Source organism: Emys orbicularis, chromosome 20 (assembly GCF_028017835.1).
Source record: "Emys orbicularis isolate rEmyOrb1 chromosome 20, rEmyOrb1.hap1, whole genome shotgun sequence".
Classification (NCBI taxonomy): domain Eukaryota; kingdom Metazoa; phylum Chordata; order Testudines; family Emydidae; genus Emys; species Emys orbicularis.
This window is the reverse complement of record NC_088702.1, coordinates 21,562,078-21,581,739: the sequence shown is the minus strand read 5'-3', so window position 1 is coordinate 21,581,739 and position 19,662 is coordinate 21,562,078. Positions and strand designations below refer to the sequence as shown.

The following is a 19,662-nucleotide window of genomic DNA, read 5'->3' as shown; positions in this document are numbered from 1 at the left end:
TGGGCAAGCGGCAAGCAGTGAGCCAGCAGGGGTGCTACGGGCGTGCATGGGGGTTTCTGGCAGGGGAGGGAGAAGGTGAAAGGAGGCAAGTGGTGGGTGGGGGACTGACTAGGAGGGATGCAGCAAGCCAGCGGGGGGCTAGGGGGTGAAGAGGGGTGTGATGGTGGGGCCAAGCGGGGAGGGGTCGGGTCCTATTTTACTGCTGTGATCTGGTCACCTTATGTGTGCCGTTTCTTCCCCCCCCCCCCAAAAAAAACCTTCCTTTTTGGCCCACAGCTGTTTCGGCGGGGCAGCGCTGGGGAAGCAGGGTTTGTTTCCGTGGGCTGGGAGGCGCTGGGGGGGGGGGTGGAGGGCACAATTTTATATTAATAAGGAAATATTTTATACATTTAAATAAAATAAACATTATTGAAGAAAATCAGTTGTACAACTATCAAAACATGAATTCTTTTCCTAATATGAAAGTGAAAATCAGCTAATGAATATATGACGTCATGTCTGTAATATATAATTTTGTTATTATTTATATAGTCATGGAAAGTAAATAATACATGGAAGAAATGAAAGGGTTCTTTTTAAGTGGCTTTTTTTTTAGTCATCCCTGCTGGGGCCCCGTCGAAACTGTTTGAATTGGGCCCTGCACTTCCTAAAGCCGGCCCTGCCACAAGGGATAGGGAGAGGGACTGTGAGGGTGATACTGAGGGACCATGGCGGGAGTTGTTGTGGGACCATGATGGGGAGGGTGGGGGTTCCTGAGGGGGATATTGCGGAACAGTGAAGGGGGGCAGGAGCTCCAGGAGCTGGGAGGGGGCGATTTAATCCCCTTCCTGGGCAGAAATTCTTAGCGGCCACACGAGCGAGCAGGACGTTCCCGGCGAAGCACTAGACACACCCCGATGCAGGGCTCTGGCTGCTTCCCTCTGCAGTCAAATGGAAATCCAACGCTGCCGAGAAAAGCAGCCCTGGGGAATTTGAAGCCACACCCTTTCCTGGCAGATCAGCTGCGGGCAGCTCTGAGATCCTGCATATACCAGAGAGCGGGACTGGACAGACAGACAGACACGGGGATTGGAGGCTGGAACCCCCAGAATGTCAGGATTGCCTTAACAAAGAAGGAAAACACTGAATTTGGAACAGAGACTCATTTAATTCACTTTCAGACAATTCGACAAATTTAGTTGTGGTGCAAAATGCTCATTAAAGCACTACTCAGCGGCTGTCGTTTGACTGGTTTTTATTCTATTCCCCCCCATACGCCGCACGCACCCCCACCCCCACCGAAAAGTTGTCCAGGCCCCTGAAATAGCAAAACGGGAGGTAATGGATAGAGAAATGGAGGAACATTGAGCGTCCATATCGGGACAGTGGGAGCTCCTGATGGGGGATATTGAGGGACTGTGAGGGGTATGGCAGGGGCTCCTGAGGGGGGATATGGAGGGGCCATGGGGGGGATGGTGGAGGTCTGGAGGGGGAATATTAAGGGACCGTGAGGTAGTTGGTGGGGCTTCTGAGGGGGGATATTGAGGGACCAGGAAAGCGGTGGCTGGGGCTCCCGAGGGGTAATATTGAGAGGCAATGAGGGCATAGTGGGGGCTTCTGAGGGGGGATATTGAGGGACCAGGAAAGCGGTGGCTGGGGCTCCCGAGGGGTAATATTGAGAGGCAATGAGGGCATAGTGGGGGCTTCTGAGGGGGGATATTGAGGGACCAGTGGGACGGAGGGGGCTCCTGAGGGGTAGGGTGACTATAGGCTGGGGTTCTCCTGGACGTGACCCTCTTTTTTATCCTCCAGGCAGCTTTTTGAAATATGAAGAAATGTCCAGGTCCGGGATTTTACCTTGTTCGTTGCGGCAGAGGAAGATCCACCTCGGCGCCGCGGCTGGTCCCTCCCCTGAATCTGCAGCTGCCGGATCCTGCCCAGCCCAGCCCAGCCTGCCAGGTAAATGGAGCCCCCAAGCACCTCTTGCCGGGCCGCCTGCCCCACCCCGGGGCCTCAGAGCCTGGCCAGGTTGTGAGGGGTGACAGGCCAGGCCCCAGCTCCCCACCCTGGGCAGGGGGAGATGCGCAACAGGAGGTTCTTAGTGATGGGCGGGCGCTGCATCCCGGGCCTGCATCTGCCACCATGACCCAGGTACCCTCTCCCAGTACCCCCCAGGTACCTCCTCCAGCACCCCCCAAAAAAACCCCAAATCCCTCCCAGTACACACACACCCCTCCAGCACCCCCCAGGGACCCCTCCCAGTATACAGTCTCTCCGGGATGCTGGGTATGACAATTTAACTGCTTTGCAGGATGTAACCCTACAGGTAATATGGATGCCAAGCTGGAAGAATCCTGATCTAAGCTGGCCACAGCCTGGAGCCGGAAATACCCCTCAATGGGCGAACGTGTGGGAGCCACCATGGGAGCGGGTGCAACCAGCGCTTTTCAACGTGTCTTTCCAGTCCATAGCATGGGTGGTGCACCCCAGAGAATGGTGGGTGGAGCAGGTACACCCCAACTGCAGCACATACATAGAAGGGTTGAATCAACGATTTAATTGGTGGGTGAGAGGACACACATGGAATTGTCACTGGAAAAGGGGTTTGTGAGCAGCAGGAAACACTGGGTCGGGTGTACGAAATCTGGGGGACCGTTGGGTAACTGAGTAACTGATAAGCCAGAATGTAAAATTGCAGCAGCAAATCAATGAGCTACTGGCCCAGCAACGGTCTGCAATCGCAATGGGATGGAAAAGGGCAGCAAAAGTGAACCTGCGGCTAACTCAATGGACAGGAGATCTCGTGACATAGGAGGGGGTTGGCTTCAAAAGGCTAACTTGGGAGGGGGAGGTGTGCATGGGGATACAAAACGCTCAACTCTGGGGCTAGCTCCTGTGTAGTAGTTACTGTGGTGCCTTGGAACGGGACGGCTACTAAGGTGGTCCCCATGAGCCCTATGGGAATAATGAGAAAGGGAGGAGCTCGCTGGGACCCACTGGGAGATAGATGGGGAGGATGGAATGGTGTAAAATGGACAATAATTCAGTTAAGTAATTGTGCAGAGAAAATATCTGAATGTGTCCCTCCTCAATGGCTACAGAGGGGCAGAATTAATGGCCTGTTGCAAATGGGGGCCATTAGGGGTGATATATATGGGGCATGGGATGTTTGCTGGGAATGTACACAACACTTGGGGACACAATTGCACCAGCATCTGGCACAGTTACACACATCTACACACTGCCATCGGGACTACGGTGCACGAATGGATCTGTGGAACCCATTGCTGTGCACAATCGAACCAGCACCTGTTACCCCATCCCATACCAAATAGTCGAACTGGTGCGGACAGCACTGAATTTCATTGTGGATATTCAATGGACACACAACATGGACCAGAGTACACAAAGATTGCAGGAGCAACTCACCGCGACCACCAATAGTTGGACACACTTACAATACACACTTCAGGATGGCGTTGACAGAATTTTAACCCTGTCGAAGGAGGAGAAGCAGTGGTTTTGGTGGTGGTTGGGATGTTGAACTATACTACAGTGGTCAGGACTCTCGGTGTTGCTGTGGATTATCATGGCAACTGGTGTATTGTTAAGTATACTTGTGCTACGTTGCATATGGAACAGTCAAGAGGGGCACAACCCTCTAAAGAACGGCCACTAATTATAACCTATAAGTGATGTAATAGGCCCTTCCCCCTAGTGTACTAGACAACCCAGACCCAACCTTCTCAGGCCCACTATAATGGGAAGTCTGGAACACTAATTGGAATAGGTGTGGTATGCCCGTATGAGAGAAGGTGCAGGGCATTGTACTACACAAGGGGCAGTGGGACAGATGGAGCATCGACACCTTCCACCTCGATGCCTGGCCCTATGAGGAAATGTGTTGCCGTATGTCCTATGCTTTCCCAGGGATACCTGGGCAGCAGGATCCCAAAAGAAAAGAAAGGGGTGGAGTGTTAGGATATAGATAGTCAGGCCTGCCTGTACAGGCCTATACTTTAAGAACTTAGGTGTATTTTTAGCACTTAGCTAGTGACAAGGGTATAAAACAAAGAATCAAAATCTCAGTCTGCCTGTGTCTGGGCCTTCTCTCACTAGGATAGTCTGAGGCCTGGTTCTTAGGCTAAGGCCTTTGGCTAAGCAGCAGGGGCAGCCATAAGCTGGGAAGCGAACGGTCACATCCTCACATCCCAAACCAGTCACACTGAAATAAGGGGCTATTGGGCTGTGTCAAGGCTGATTCACCACTCTGGCACTTTGAGTGCAGGAAGTGGGGCCCACAAGGATTCTAACAATTAATACTGGCCACTCCGGGCTGGTATTCAGCTCCCAAGTTTGCAGCTCTTCTCTGACCTTGGATTGGTATTTGCTGCCACCACCCAAGAGCAGAACCCCTTTGAGAGCCCGGGAAGGGGCACTTGGGAATTCCTTCCTGTGGGTCCCCTCAAGCCCTTTCACCCCCACTCCAGGGAAGAGCTGAGAAAGAAAAACAAAGGAAATCAGCTGTTGCCACCGGCTAATTAAACAATATGTGCACAAACCTCTTAGACACAAAAATCCAATTCTGTTCTTTAAAAAGGTAAATTTTATTAATAAAAAAGAAAGAAAGAAAATACATCTGGGAACTCAGGCTATTGCTAGGTTTAAAAAAAACAATTACAAGGATTAAGCACCGAGGATAGCTTTCTTCAGCTTCATCTTAAAGGTTACAAGCAAAACAAAAGCACCTGGGGTTAGCACAGAGGAATCCACAAGCCATAAAGAAATAAAAGGGCTAAACCTAATCTTGTCTTCCTAGACATTTCCTGATCTACTTACATATCTGGGGTTTCAAATGAGCAGTTTCTCGGTATGAGACTGATGACTTTTTCTTACCTGGCCCAAGCTTCTTACAGCATCGCTCTGCCCTGTCCGCCTCTCCCCGGAGAACAACAACAGACAGACAAAAGGGGGGTCTTTTTTCAATTTTAAAAAGTTCGAGCCTTCCCATTGGCTCTTTTGGCCAGGGGCCCACTCCCTTCCTTTTATCTATGCAAGCAGTGAGACTTTTTAACCCTTTACAGGTAGAGCAAGTAGAGAACAGCTACTAAGAGGGATTTTATAGCTACTGGCTGGCTGGGTGTCCACAAAAGGGAGCTATCCCCCCTTCCCCCCCTTTATTTACCACAGGCTGTTAGGAAGACGATCCTGTCCTGATAGTGCCCATCACCACCAGATAAAGAAACAGATCTTAAGATGGTTAAAGAAAATAGGGCTAGTCTTCACTAGCAACGTGGCTTGTGTAGTCGCGGCACCAGCGCTGGGAAAGAGCTCTCCCAGAACTGTAAAAAACCCACCCCCTGTAGCTCCCAGCGCTGGGGCACTCTCTACACTGCCACGTTACAGGGCTGTAACTTGCTGCGCTCAGGGGGGGAAGTGTTTTTTCACACCCCTGAGTGAGAAAGTTGCAATGCTGTAAAGTGGCAGTGTAGACAAGGCCTTAGTTGGATAGCATCCTGTCTGGCAAGAAATCACTTCTCAATGGTTGTGGTTGTGAAACCCTCGTTTCTGTCTGTTTTATCTTTATGGCCCCCACTTTTCTATTCTTAATCTGTCTGGATCTGTAATCGTTTCTGTCCTGCTGTATAATTAATTTTGCTAGATGTAAATTAATTAGGGTAATGAGATATAATTGGTTAGAGAATTATGTTACAGTATGTTAGGATTGGTTAGTTACATTTCAGTAAAATGATTGGTTAAGGTGTAGCTGAGAATATTACTATATAAACTGGGGTCAAACAGGAAGTGGGGGGAAGGGAAATTGGAATCATGCTTGCTGGACATTAACCCCAATAAACATCACATTGTCTGCACTATGGACTGCTGGTCTTTTGCTGCTTGCTGTCTGCGTAACAAGAACCAGGTAAGCATAGGTGCCGACTCCATGGGTGCTCCGGGGCTGGAGCACCCACGGAGAAAAATTGGTGGGTGCTGTGCATCCACCGGCAGCTCCCCGCCCCGCCCCCCGCCCCCCGCTCCAGCTCACCTCAGCCTGCCTTCGCCTCCTCCGCGAGCGCGCCGCCAGGTCCTGCTTCTCCCCCATCCCTCCCAGCGCTTGTGCCACGAAACAGCTGTTTCGCGGGGCAGGGAGGGAGGGGGAAGGAGGGGGAACGCGGCGCACTGGGGGAAGAGGCGGGGCCGGGGCAGGGATTTGGGGAAGGGATCCAATGTGGGCAGGGAGGGGGCGGAGTTGGGGCAGGGACTTTGGGGAAGGGGTTGAAGTTGGGGCAGGGCCAGGGGTGGGGAAAGGGTGGAGTCAGGGTGGGGCCAGTTGCGGGGGGGCGCGAGCACCCACCGGCACCAAAGAAAGTTGGCGCCTATGCAGGGAAGTGGGAGGGTGAAGGAAAAGCCATGTAACATATTGCTCTATTGAGTCACAGTTGGTTCGGTCCATGTGGGAGGACAATGGGCTGCAGGGAGAGGACCCTGGTGACCTGACCAGCCGGTTTCAGCCAGTGGGGAACAAAGGATGGATGAGAGGAGAGGAGACCCAGGAGGCCTTTTACCTGGGACAGAAGACAAAGGACAGAGGCGGGGCTTGGGGGACGGTGATATCGGATGCCCAGCTGGAAGGAGGGTTTTCTGGGCTAGGAGGAGAGAGCAGGCAGAGCCCACCTGGAGGCAGGACAGATCTAGATGTATGGTGCTGAGGGAGGCCAGGCCTGTGGCCCTGAGAGTTTCCTGTGCTGAGTTCAAATGCTCAATAAACCTCCTGTGTTACGCTAGCTGAGAGTCGCTCCGGGCTAGAGAACAGGGTGGCATTATTCCCTCTGGGAGTGGAGGCCCCGGGGGCCCAGAGCGAGGGGACTCCCTGAGGGAGCCCACGGCAGAACCAGGTTTGCTGAAGGCTCAGAGAGGTGCGGTTCCAGGAGGCGCTGGAGTCCAGGGCTTTACCCCTGAGAGAGAGTGGACCCCTGAGTAGGGCTGTCACACTGAAGGGGGTTCCCCCCAGGGATCGTACGAAGCCAAGAGAGCACGAGTCCTGTGCGTCTGTGACACACAGGAATACAACTTTAATAAAACAAACTAAAGAGCTTCTCGTTTGTTTTTGAACTGCTGTGCACAGCTGTACTGAGTTCTCAACCCAGCTTCCAGGGCACATCACTAAATTCCTGCATTCATAATACAGTTCATTATGTGGGAGCGTCTCTAAATTCTGATCTTCAACAAACATCTCTCTACAACCCCCAACCCAGATCAGGGCCCCGTTATGCCGGGCGTTGCACAGACACAGAGGGAGACACAGTTTCTGCCCCCAATGAGCTTACAGTCTAAATAGACAAAGGATTATTCTCTCCATGTTATAGGTGGGGAAACTGAGGCACAGAGATGACTAGACGTGATGAAGGTCCCACAGGCAGGCTGTGGTGGAGGCAGGTCTCCTGAGTCACACTCCAACACTCTGACTGCAACGCCATCCTCCCCGGTGCCACTAAACGGACTTTTTCTCTGCTACCTCCAGAGCCTCGGTGAGCACCCGGTTGGCATCCTCAGCAACGCCTTCCAGAAAGGAATGCAGGGCGTTGTATGTAGCTTGGAATGAGATCTCTGCAGCTAGGAGGGTTCCATAGACTGGCACGAGGCTTATGTACTTTTTAATATTTATCATGGAATCACCAATCACCTCGCATAGGCTGAACCCGGGAATACGAAAAGGGAAGGGAGCATTGAAGAATGAACATATTGTACCTGTAACCTTGCTCAGCAGCTCCAAAGCATCTTCTCCTGATATTTCCTTGGCCAATGGGGTCTTTATCACATCCTTCAACTGAGACACGGGTTTCCTGACCTGTTTGGAGAGTTTAATGAGGGATTCTTCATCCAAACCGAAGACTTTGCAGTACTCGGTCATGGATTCCACCAGGATGTCAACATCACATGAGACGGAGAGGTGGGGAATGGGAACAGCTGCGATGGCGCATGACTTCAGGGCTCGTTTCCAGATCTCCCTCTTCAGGGCTTCTTTTTTCATATCCAGGATTGGCCTTGAGATGTTGGGAAGCGCCAGGAGGAAAACGTGTCGCTTGTGAGAGGCCAGTTCGTTGGCCAGAGTTTCCTGCAGTTGAGGAAAATCGTATTGGTCGAATTCCCACCTGGAAATGAGGAAAACCTGTGGGGAATTTACCCCTTCTCTCCTCAGCCTATCCACACAGTCGTCTCGGATTGTCTGTAAGGTGCTCTCCCGGTCGAAGTTTCTTTTTCTCCTTTCGTTACGCAAGTCCTCGTCCACTTTGGCGCGCACGAAGTAGAACTTCTTCCCCATCTTCTGGATCTCCTGGGCCAGGTCTGCATTACAGGATCTGAAGCGCTTTGAAGTGACAATGATGAAGAAGTCATAGCGAGCAAAGCTGACCTGCTGAAGGTAGGAGTCAGGCCGGAAAGTTGGAGTCCCGATCCCAGGTAGGTCCCACATCTTCACATTGGAGAGCATGGGATGCAGATAAGCGGTTGGCTCTGTTGTCATTTCTGTGATGCCAACCTCTGCTGCTCCTTCATCATCGTCGGCTAAACCCAGCATGGCGTTGACGAAGGACGATTTCCCAGATCCCGACTCCCCCGTGATGGCGATGTTGAGCTCAGTGTTTTTTGACAGCTCCAGGGCCTCCTGTGCTTTTTGAGCTGCTTCTGAAAGGTTCCCTGTTTCAATGGCAGCCTTTAGCTCTTCAACATCCTCCTCAGACATACCAGGGAGTTTAACATCCCGATCTTGAAATAAACCAGACGAAGTTTCTCCAGTAGCATCCATCTCTCTGGGGGAAGGGAAGAGAAGAGAAAGATTGTAGTCATTGTGACATTGCACCAGGCCCTCCATGGCCCAGTGGGTCAGACTGTGATTTAGAAGACATTGGTTCTATTCCTCTTTCTACCCTTTGTCTATTTAGGTCAAGGGCTATAACTCTTCCTCCACAGCATCTAGCGCAATGCAACCTTAATCTATGTATGTGCCACTGTAATATACATAATTAATAACTATGGTTAGTAAATGGGAGGGGTCTGCCAAAAAAAGCATGAACCAAAATATTTTGATTTAGAAATCCTGTTGTGATGTCTCATGGGAGTTGTAGTTCAGGTGACTCATGCCCCCATTCACCATTATAGACCAGACTCCCTGGTTGGACTACATTTCCCACGATGCACCACACTTTCCCCTCTTGGAGAGAGAGAGAGAGAGAGGCAGAACATCACTGGAGCCTCTCAGCATAGTGCATCATGGGGGATGTAGTTCAGCCGGGGATCCTCGCTCATAGAGGAGAATGGGGACATGAGGGAAATGAACTACAACTCCTATGAGGCATTGCAGCTGCCTTTCCAAAACAAAATATTTTGGAGTTTTGTAATTATGGATGTTTTTAAGAAAAGAAAATCTGACTCTTTCAGCGGATGATCAAAACCAGATTTGATGAAAAATTTTCAACCACCCTAATAGTTAATGATAATCTGCAGTCAGTAGAAATGAACGAGGAGTTTCAGCTTTCATCCATAGGCATGCACACGGGGTGTGCCAGGTGTGCCCAGGCGCACCCTAATGCAGGGGCGGGAAAATGGCCCCACTCTCCCAGCGCGGTTGGATAGGCATGGGAGTCCCAGGGATCTGTCTGGGGGCAGGGGTGTGGATAAGGGTCGGGGCAGTCAGGGGACAGGTAGGGGGTAGGGTCCTAGGGGGGCAGTCAGGGGACAAGGAGCAGGGAGGCTTAGATAGGGGGCTGGGTTCTGGGGGGCAGTTAGGGGCAGGGGTCCCAGGAGGGGGTAGTCAGGGGACAAGGAGCAGGGGGGTTGGGAGTTCTGAGGGGGGCAGTCAGGGGATGGGAATTAGGAGGGAGTGGATGGGGGCAAGGCGGGGCTAGGGTGGAGCTCCCTGGGTGCACACCCTAATGAAATGTGCTGCGCACGCCTATGCCTCCATCACACCCATAAGCCCATAGAACTGGTGAGATAACACAGGCTGGAGCATGCTGGGATGCAGGCAGCACCTATGTCCTCATCTCAAACCTTGCTTATGTAACCCACACACATCCTGGGTGCGGTGCTCTGTCCTCTCTAGTGGCACTGAGACCACTTAGAGAGAGATTAATGAGTCTGCTCTACAGTCTTAGCTAAGGGACATGTGGCTTTTAGCTTATGCACTAGAGGCTCATGCACTAAGCTTCAGAGATTCTAGGTTCGATCCCGCCCGCCAACAACTAGCAAGAGATGTTAAGAGTAACAAGAAGGGTTTCTTCAGGTATGTTAGCAACAAGAAGAAAGTCAAGGAAAGTGTGGGCCCCTTACTGAATGGGGGAGGCAACCTAATGACAGAGGATGTGGAAAAAGCTAATGTACTCAATGATTTTTTTGCCTCTGTCTTCACGAACAAGGTCAGCTCCCAGACTGCTGCGCTGAGCAGCACAGTATGGGGAGGAGGGGACCAGCCCTCTGTGGAGAAAGAAGTGGTTCGGGACTATTTAGAAAAACTGGATGTGCACAAGTCCATGGGGCCGGATGCGCTGCATCCGAGGGTGCTGTCGGAGAAAAGGGAGTTGGCGGATGTGATTGCAGAACCATTGGCCATTATCTTTGAAAACTCATGGCGATCGGGGGAGGTCCTGGATGACTGGAAAAAGGCTAATGTAGTGCCCATCTTTAAAAAAGGGAAGAAGGAGGATCCGGGGAACTACAGGCCAGTCAGCCTCACCTCAGTCCCTGGAAAAATCATGGAGCAGGTCCTCAAGGAATCAATTCTGAAGCACTTAGAGGAGAGGAAAGTGATCAGGAACAGTCAGCATGGATTCACCAAGGGCAAGTCATGCCTGACTAACCTAATTGCCGTCTATGCGGAGATAACTGGCTCTGTGGATGAGGGGAAAGCAGTGGATGTCTTATTCCTTGACTTTAGCAAAGCTTTTGATGCGGTCTCCCACAGTATTCTTGCCGGCAAGTTAAAGAAGTATGGGCTGGATGAATGGACTATAAGGTGGATAGAAAGCTGGCTAGATCGTCCGGCTCAACGGGTAGTGATCAACGGCTCCATGTCTAGCTGGCAGCCGGTTTCAAGCGGTGTGCCCCAAGGGTCGGTCCTGGGGCCGGTTTTGTTCAATATCTTCATTAATGATCTGGAGGATGGTGTGGACTGCACTCTCAGCAAGTTTGCAGATGACACTAAACTGGGAGGAATGGTAGATACGCTGGAGGGTAGGGATAGGATACAGAGGGACCTAGACAAATTAGAGGATTGGGCCAAAAGAAACCTGATGAGGTTCAACAAGGACAAGTGCAGAGTCCTGCACTTAGGACAGAAGAATCCAATTCACTGTTACAGACTAGGGACCGAGTGGCTAGGCAGCAGTTCTGCAGAAAAGGACCTAGGGGTTACAGTGGACGAGAAGCTGGATATGAGTCAACAGTGTGCCCTTGTTGCCAAGAAGGCTAACGGCATTTTGGGCTGTATAAGTAGGGGCATTGCCAGCAGATCGAGGGACGTGATCATTCCCCTCTATTCGACATTGGTGAGGCCTCACCTGGAGCACTGTGTCCAGTTTTGGGCCCCACACTACAAGAAGGATGTGGAAAAATTGAGTCCAGCGGAGGGCAACAAAAATGATTAGGGGTCTGGAGCACATGAGTTATGAGGAGAGGCTGAGGGAACTGGGATTGTTTAGTCTGCAGAAGAGAAGAATGAGGGGGGATCTGATAGCTGCTTTCAACTACCTGAAAGGGGGTTCCAAAGAGGATGGATCTAGACTGTTCTCAGTGGTACCAGATGACAGAACAAGGAGTAATGGTCTCAAGTTGCAGTGGGGGAGGTTTAGGTTGAATATTAGGAAAAACTTTTTCACTAGGAGGGTGGTGAAGCACTGGAATGGGTTCCCTAGGGAGGTGGTGGAATCTCCTTCCTTAGAGGTTTTTAAGGTCAGGCTTGACAAAGCCCTGGCTGGGATGATTTAGTTGGAGATTGGTCCTGCTTTGAGCAGGGGGTTGGACTAGATACCTCCTGAGGTCCCTTCCAACCCTGAGATTCTATGATTCTATGAACCGGGGTCTGTTGGTGTTACACTAAGTTCTTCTTAGTTTTATGATTCGCCCAGATTCACCTCTAGTGTAAAACTCTGCTGATCTCATTAAATTGATATTCTAAAGAATAAAATAATTATTAATAATGCTTACGGTGTTTGAGTGCCCCATTAACTCCAATGGAGCTACAGTCCATTGACCCCAGCAGGGGATCTGGCCCCATTAACTCCAATGGAGCTATAGCCCATTGACCCCAGCTGGGATCTGGCCCCATTGATTCCAATGGAGCCATGGCCCGTTCACACCAGCTGGAGATTCTGACCCATAGATTTTCCCCACCATCAGACTAGAATCCTCTGAGCTCCAGGCCTGTGCATTAATCACAAGACCATAGCACCGACTTTCTAATGCGCTGGGGTGCTTGACCCCCAAGCTCTGCCCCAGCACCTCCCCCACTCCAACCCTTCCCCCAAGACCCCACCCCCGCCCTGCCTCTTCCGCCCCTGCTCCACTCCACCCCTCCCCACCTCTTCCCACCCCATTCTGCCCCCTCCCCGAAGTGCACCACACCCTCACGCCTTCCCTCTCCCCCTCAGCGCCTCCTGCATGCCACGGAGCAGCTGATTGCGGCGGGCGGGAGGCACTGGGAGGGAGGGGGGAGGCACTAATACAAGTGATTAATCCTCATAACTTTTTTCAGTGGGTGAGAGACTCTGGTCCCTGGTCTCCAGCTCCCTTGAGAGTCTCTGTCTGGGGACTATTGAACTCCTGAGACTGCTGCACTCACTTTTTCTCTTCCGCCGCCAATGCCTTGATCAGGACCCTTTGGGCATCTTCAGCCACGTTATCCAGAAAGCGCTGCAGGACAGTGCATATGACCAAAAAAGTCATCTGTGCCTCCACCAAACCACTGACCAATGGTATAGCACTGAGGATACCCCTGGTTCTTGTCATGCAATCAGCTCTAGCCTTGGCCAGCAGATTCAAAGTAAAATGGCTAGATATTTCTTTGCCTAGTGGAGACCTTACCACAGCTCTCAAGTCCATGACAGGCTTCCCAACCTGCTGGGCAAGGGTAACCAGGGAGTCGTCATCCAAGCCAAAGCTCTTGCAGTAACTTGACATGCAGTCTATCAACTGGGGAATGCCACAATCAATGGAGAGACCTGGATTAAAAACGGCAGAGACGGTGCGGGCTTGTACCCTGACCTGCCCCTGCAGGGCTTTCATCTTCCTTTCGAAGATGAGTCTGAAAATGCCGGGTACGGCAAGAAGCAAAACACGTCTCTTGTGAGCATCGACTTCATCTGCCAGAGCTTCTTGCAGTCAGGGAGCATCGTACTGGTCGAATTCCCACCTGGAGATGAGGAAAGCCTGTCGGGATCTCACCCCTTGTCTCTGCGGCGACTCGATGCAGTCACTTTGGATTCTCTGCAGGGCACCCTCCTGGCTAAAGTTCTTTTTCCTTCTCTCGTTACACAAGTCCATGTCCACCTTGGAGTGCACAAAAGAGAACTTTTTCCCCATCCTCTGGATCTTCTGGGTCAGGACAGCATGGGTGTATTTGAATCGCTCTGCAGCGATGATGATGAAGCAATCGTAGTGGGAAAAGTTGACCTGCTGGAGGTATGTGTCAAGCCAGAATTTCGGTGTCCCAATTCCTGGTAGGTCACACAGCCTCACATGGGGTGTTTGGGAAGAGAATAAGCAGTTGGCGCCATTGTCATTTCAAAGACCCAAACCTTAGCTGCACCTTCATCATCATCTTCCAAACCCCGGATGGCACTGATGAAGGATGACTTCCCAGCGCCCATCTCCCCCATGATGGCGATGTCAAGCTTGGCATTTTTCAATAGCTCCAGGGATTTCTGCACTTTGGAAGCTGCTGCTGAAAGGTTTCCTCTATCGATGGCAACCTGAAACTCTTCTAGATCCTCCTTGGACATAGCAGGGAGCTTAAAATCCAAATCCCATGATCTACCAGCCAGAGCACCATTTGGTAACTCCATCTTTCTGGGGAAAAGGAGAAATACACCAGCCAATATTGACAGAAAGGGAGAATTGGAGCAGGGGAGGACACAAATGAGAATTGTAAAGGTTCTTCAAATGTTCCTGCCTCTTTGTAAGGCTGGTAAGATAGCAGCTGGAGCTTACAGATAAAATGGATCAAGAATAACCTTTACTCAACAACACTTCAGATGAACAGGAGAGAGAAGAGGTGGAAAAAGAGACGACTCAGAGCTCTGTGGTGGAGATCTCTGCTTGTGAAGAAATAGAGGTTTGCATTAGAGCTGGGAGAAAATTTTTCAGCAAGTTTTTTTTTTGCCAGTGTTCTTTTGATCAAAACAGAAATATCCATTTTCAAATATTTTTCAAGCTTTTGTCAAAACAAACAAAAAACCACTGAAAAAGTCAGATGTTGACGAAATCCTGAACATTTTTTATGCAAAATTTTGACCAAAACCAAAATGAACACAACCCCCCCCCCCACACACACACACACACAGTTTCATGGAGGGAAAAAACCCTACATTCCCCAAACAGCTCTTGCTTTTCTTATTGTTGATTCACAGACCTGAAAGCCAGAAGGAACCATTGGAGCATCAGCCTGACCACCTGTATAACACCAGCCAGAGACGTTCACCAAGTTACTTCTGTACTGAGCCCACAGTTCACCTAGAGTGTATCTTTTAGGAAGATGCTTTATTTTGATTTAAAGACTCCAAATGATCTTAAATCCACCAGATCCTTGTGCATCACCTTTTAAACAAGAAAAATGAATATCTGCTCAGCAAATTCTCTCTCTGAGCGCTTGGAAGAGATTTTTTCCAAGTGTGTTTTTTCCACAGTCTAATTGGAATTATCCCAATTTCAATCACCAACATTCCTGCCCTTTCCTCTCCCTGATATAATAATGTCAGTTTCCCCACAGGAAATCTGGAAATGAAAATGTTTGTGTTGATTTAAAATTCCAGTTCAGACTCAAATTAATGGTGATTCAAAACAAAAATGCTCTGTGTGAATTTGTTCCAAACTTCCAACATTTCCAACCAAAAAATTTTGAACACTTTGCATTCAAAATCTCTGTTTCTCGATCTTGACACGTTCCCATCTTACTCCAGAGCTTTCTTGCAAACCCTTTGTGCATCCTCAGCCACCTTCTCCAGGAAGTTTGACAGAATGCAGTAGGACGTAGCAAAGGACGACCCAGCTGCAGCCAGGGTGCTAATCACTGGGATGAGATCAAAGCATCGTTCGACTAAGCGGGTGAGGCCGCACCCAACCCGGACAATCTTCTTCATTAATACATCTCGGGTGAGAACTTCCCCTTGTGGTGAGACGATAACAGCCTTGAACTCTGCCACGGGCTTCCCAGCCTGCCTGGCCAGTTTAGCTAAGGAGTCATCGTCAAGGCTGAATTGTTTGTAGAAGGCTATCATGGATACCAACAGGAGGCCAACATCACAAGCGAGAGAGACACCTCCCATGGGAAGGACATTGATAAAAGCCGACACCAGGGATATTTTCCATAAGTGCCCATGCAGAGCAGATTTCTTCTTCTCTATGATTTCCGGAGAGAAGTTGGGCAGGCTGAGCAGGAACACAAGTCTCTGTAGACGGGGGAGGTCCTTCTCCAGCGTCTCCTCCAGCAAGGGAAAATCATACTGGTCTAAGTTCCAGTTGGAGAGAAGAAAGACCTGGGGGTTGATTGCTCCTTGGTCTCTCAGGCATTTCCTGGCGTTCTCCCTGATCCTCTGGAGAACATTCTCTTTGATGTAGGCTTGAGGATGAGCCCTTCTTGCGTTGGCCAAGTCTTCATCCACTTTGCAATGCACAAAATAGAACTTCTTCTCCATCCTCTGGATCTCCCGGGCCAGGTCGGCGTGGCTCGATCGGAACCGCTCCGAAGCAACAATGACAAAGAAGTCATAGCGGCTGAAATTCACCTGCTGGAGGTATCTCTCTGGTCGAAAATCCATCGCCCCAATCCCCGGCAGGTCCCACAGGATCACATTCGGGTAGCTTGGATGGGGATAAGCCGTCGGCTCTGTCGTTGTTTCTATCACCCCGGTCTGAGCCGCGCCTTGATCTTCAGCACCCAAACCGCGGAGGGCATTGATGAAGGAGGATTTTCCAGAGCCCGTCTCCCCCGTGACAGCAATGTTGAGCTTGGTGTTTTCCAGCGACTCCAGATCCTCCTGAGCTTTGGAGGCTGCCTCTGCCTGGCCTCCATCTTTGAAAAGCTCCACGAATTTCTCATACACCTGTAGCGCTGCATTGAAAAACCCCTTAGGGTCTGACTCAATGTCAATGCCCTTCGTCAGAGCTGAGAGAGCCTCCATCTGCCGCAGAGAAGGAAATGGATATCGCCGTTACTCTGAGTTGGTTTATAAACAGGTGACTTAAAACGATCACCTCAAATAGGAACTCAAGGCTGGATTAAGGCCTAGGTATTGTAAATGTAAATTCCTGCATCCATCAGCTGATTGCAGCAGAATCTCAGCTTTCAGTTACTAAAGAAGAGAGAGTAATTTCCTAACCCTAACAACAAGGAGTCTGGTGGCACCTTAAAGACTATCAGATTTATTTGGGCATAAGCTTTCGTGGGTAAAAACCTCACTTCTTTGGATGCGAAGAAGTGAGGTTTTTACCCACGAAAGCTTATGCCCAAATAAATCTGTTAGTCTTTAAGGTGCCACCAGACTCCTTGTTGTTTTTGTAGATACAGACTAACATGGCTACCCCCTGATTCCTAACCCTAGTGACTGGTGAGAAAAACTCAAAAATGTGATTACATTTAGGTACATTTGAGCTAATGCAGGGCTGCTGTCTGAACCTGAAGAGAGCCTGAACCCATCACTTTGAGGGGGTAGCTGTTCTGTGCATCTGACTGGGGTGTTAACTCCCACCCCACCCCACCCCACCCCACCCCAGCAGGGGACTCTGTGTGGGGCAGAAGGGGAGGAGCAAAGCAGGCCTGCCTCTGCTATCACCACCCCAGCAGAGATACGTGGGCTGATGAGGGTAAGTTCTAGGGGATCCCACTGTTAACACCAATGCCTCTGTGCCTGGGGGGAAAGTGAATGAGGATCCCTTGCCACTGCAAATGCAAATGTGTGCGTGCGTGTGGGGGGGGGGCGGGGAGGTTGGAAGGGCTACTGTCCCTAATTATCATAACTGATCAGTTCCGGATTGCCATATCCTGAGCCCCAGTCAGAACTGGGGCCCTGTCACACGGGACGCAGCCCAGACATACCCCACCCTGGTGAGATCATGGGCTAGTCAACCCTCTTCCCTCCTCCCCCTGCCCCGTGTGGTTCAAACTTCCCCTGGGAGCAAGGTGCCCACCTGCCCTTTGCTAATCTCCCCCCGGCTAAGGAGTAGGGCCCTGGGAAAGTGCCCAGTGAAACCCAGCCCAGGGCCAGCCCCCAACAGGCCTCAGGAGCGCTGTGAGCTCGCAAACATACCCAGCTGTTAATGCAACCACGGCCAGCGATCGGCAGCAGCTCCGGGAACTGGGAGGGGGCAATTTAACCCCCTACCTGGGCAGAAACTCTTACCGGCCACCCGAGCGAGCAGGACGTTCCCCGTGAAGCACAAGAGACACCCCCAATGCAGGGCCCTGGCTGCTTCCCTCTTCGGAGTCAAATGGAAAGCAAAAGCTGCAGAGAAAAGCAGCCCTGTGAAATTTGCAACCGCACCCTTTCCTGCCAGATAAACTGCAGGCAGCTCTGAGTTCCTGCATATACCAGAGAGCGGGACTGGACAGACAGACAGACACGGGGATTGGAGGCTGGAACCCCAAAAATGTCAGGATTGCCTTAACAAAGAAGGAAAACACTGAATTTGGAACAGAGACTCATTTAATTCACTTTCAGTCAAGTAGCCAAATTTAGTTGTGGTGCAAAACTGCTCATTAAAGCACTACTCAGGGGCTGTCGTTTGATAGAAAGAAAACCAATCTCCCGCCCCCCCCCCCCCGGCCCCCCATCCACACCCACACCGAAAAGTTGTCCAGGCACCTGAAATAGCGAAACAGGGGAAATGATGGATAGAGAAATGGAGGAAAAGAGAGAGAGATGGGTGTGTATGGAGGATAGATAGATAGATAGATAGATAGATAGATAGATAGATAGATAGATAGATAGATAGATAGATAGATAGATAGAGGGGGTGTCTGGGGATAGATAGAGTGAGTGAGTGTGTGCATGGGTATGGACAGATGCAATGCTCTGTCTCACGTGTGTCTAAAACACTCCCAGACGTTCCCCACTTGTTAGGAGAGCTGTTATCTGGGGCTATGACCCAGCTGGCTCCTGGCAGTCCTGAGAGGGGCGTCCAAGGCTGGGCTTTCCCCAAATGGTCCGGATGTTGGACGCCTCCATCTCTGAGAATTTAACCCATGGTTCACTGGGCTAGTTTGTGGCAGAACTGAGAAGCGGCAGCTCCCACGGACCTCAGTGGGCTCCGCACACCCATAAACCAGAACCCAAGGGTCTGCAGCCAGGCATAGGCATGCAAACATCTGGGACATTTCAGGCTGAGGGGCTCAGTCGGGGGCACTCTCCCCTTGGCAGTCAGAGCTGGCCCCAAAGCCCCAGCCTTGTGCTAGGGGGTGCTGTGCCGCAGGGAGTGGGTGGCTCCATCGCTGTCCAGGCCCCTCCCAGGTGCGGGCCCCGCCCGAGAGCAGATCCCCAGGGGCTGCGAGACCTGCGGCTCCCGGGGCCTTTGTGCAGCGCCTCTGTCCTGCCCGCCCAGCGCTGGACCCAGGTCCAGCCGGAGAAGGACCCGCTGCTCAGCCCGGGCTCCCAGCTCCCCCTGGAGGCTACAGAGCTCCACCCCTGTGTCTCTGTTTGTTGTTTTTCCTGTTCCTTCCTTCCTGCCAGCAGTCCCCCCTCCAGGCCCCCCGCTGCTCACTCCGGCTCCTTCAGCACCGACCTGAGCAGCAGCAGCGTCGGCCCCGGGCCCTTAGAAATTGCCCAGGCCCCTGGGCAATTGCCCCTCCTCCCGTCAGCGGGCCTGGACAGATGGGAGATGAATGTACAGATGGTTAAGTAAGGTGGCCACATAACAGTGTTTAGCCCACTGGTCATCTTGAGTCCATGCATTGCGCTTTTCTGGGCCGATGGATGAACATCCTCCCCGCAAAAAGACAAAAAGTGGGGGAATGCCGTAGGAAGAGAGCCTGAGACATCAGCCCGTGTATCAGAGGCCTGGGCTAAAGTAGTGAAAACTTTGCTGATATAAAGCAAAGTTAAGCTGTGAGCAAGAGGCAGGCCCTGCTCACGGGGGTAATCCTCCAGAAACACACATTCCTAAGTAGTGCCGGCGTAAGAACAGAGACGCAAGCACATTCCGGAAAGGTGATACCCAAACACCTCGATACCAAACACATCCCCCAAAGAGAACAGGAACACGCTGACCCAGCCAAAAGATAAGGTCAGGATGACAGGGCGATGAATAGAGATGTTTTGATCAAACCAACATGTACCAGGTAATGGGTGGCACCCAAATACATCAGAAGGCGGCACCCAAATACGTCAGGAGTGATGCGTAACTTGTTTGTATGGGTGAATAAAGACACAGAGGGAGAGTCTTTGGCTGGCCTAGGAGATAATGGAAAGTCCCGACGTT

General features: G+C 51.1%; 2 protein-coding genes and 1 pseudogene across 2 annotated transcripts; all 3 read right to left on the bottom strand.

Moving 5' to 3' along the window:
* Window positions 1–6,324: 6,324 nt before the first annotated feature.
* On the bottom strand, window positions 6,325–17,668 carry LOC135892353 (interferon-inducible GTPase 5-like). Its single transcript, XM_065420082.1, has 2 exons — window positions 17,589–17,668; window positions 6,325–8,789 (listed from the first exon to the last, which is right to left on the bottom strand). Exon 2 carries the CDS (start codon window positions 8,783–8,785, stop codon window positions 7,472–7,474), a length of 1,314 nt encoding a protein of 437 aa, XP_065276154.1. The 5' UTR covers window positions 8,786–8,789; window positions 17,589–17,668; the 3' UTR covers window positions 6,325–7,471.
* Window positions 12,811–14,036, bottom strand: LOC135892575 (interferon-inducible GTPase 5-like; annotated as a pseudogene).
* Window positions 14,777–17,595, bottom strand: LOC135892354 (interferon-inducible GTPase 5-like). Its single transcript, XM_065420083.1, has 2 exons — window positions 17,496–17,595; window positions 14,777–16,370 (listed from the first exon to the last, which is right to left on the bottom strand). The coding sequence occupies exon 2, from the start codon at window positions 16,368–16,370 to the stop codon at window positions 15,141–15,143; it is 1,230 nt and encodes a 409-aa protein (XP_065276155.1). The 5' UTR covers window positions 17,496–17,595; the 3' UTR covers window positions 14,777–15,140.
* Window positions 17,669–19,662: the final 1,994 nt, after the last annotated feature.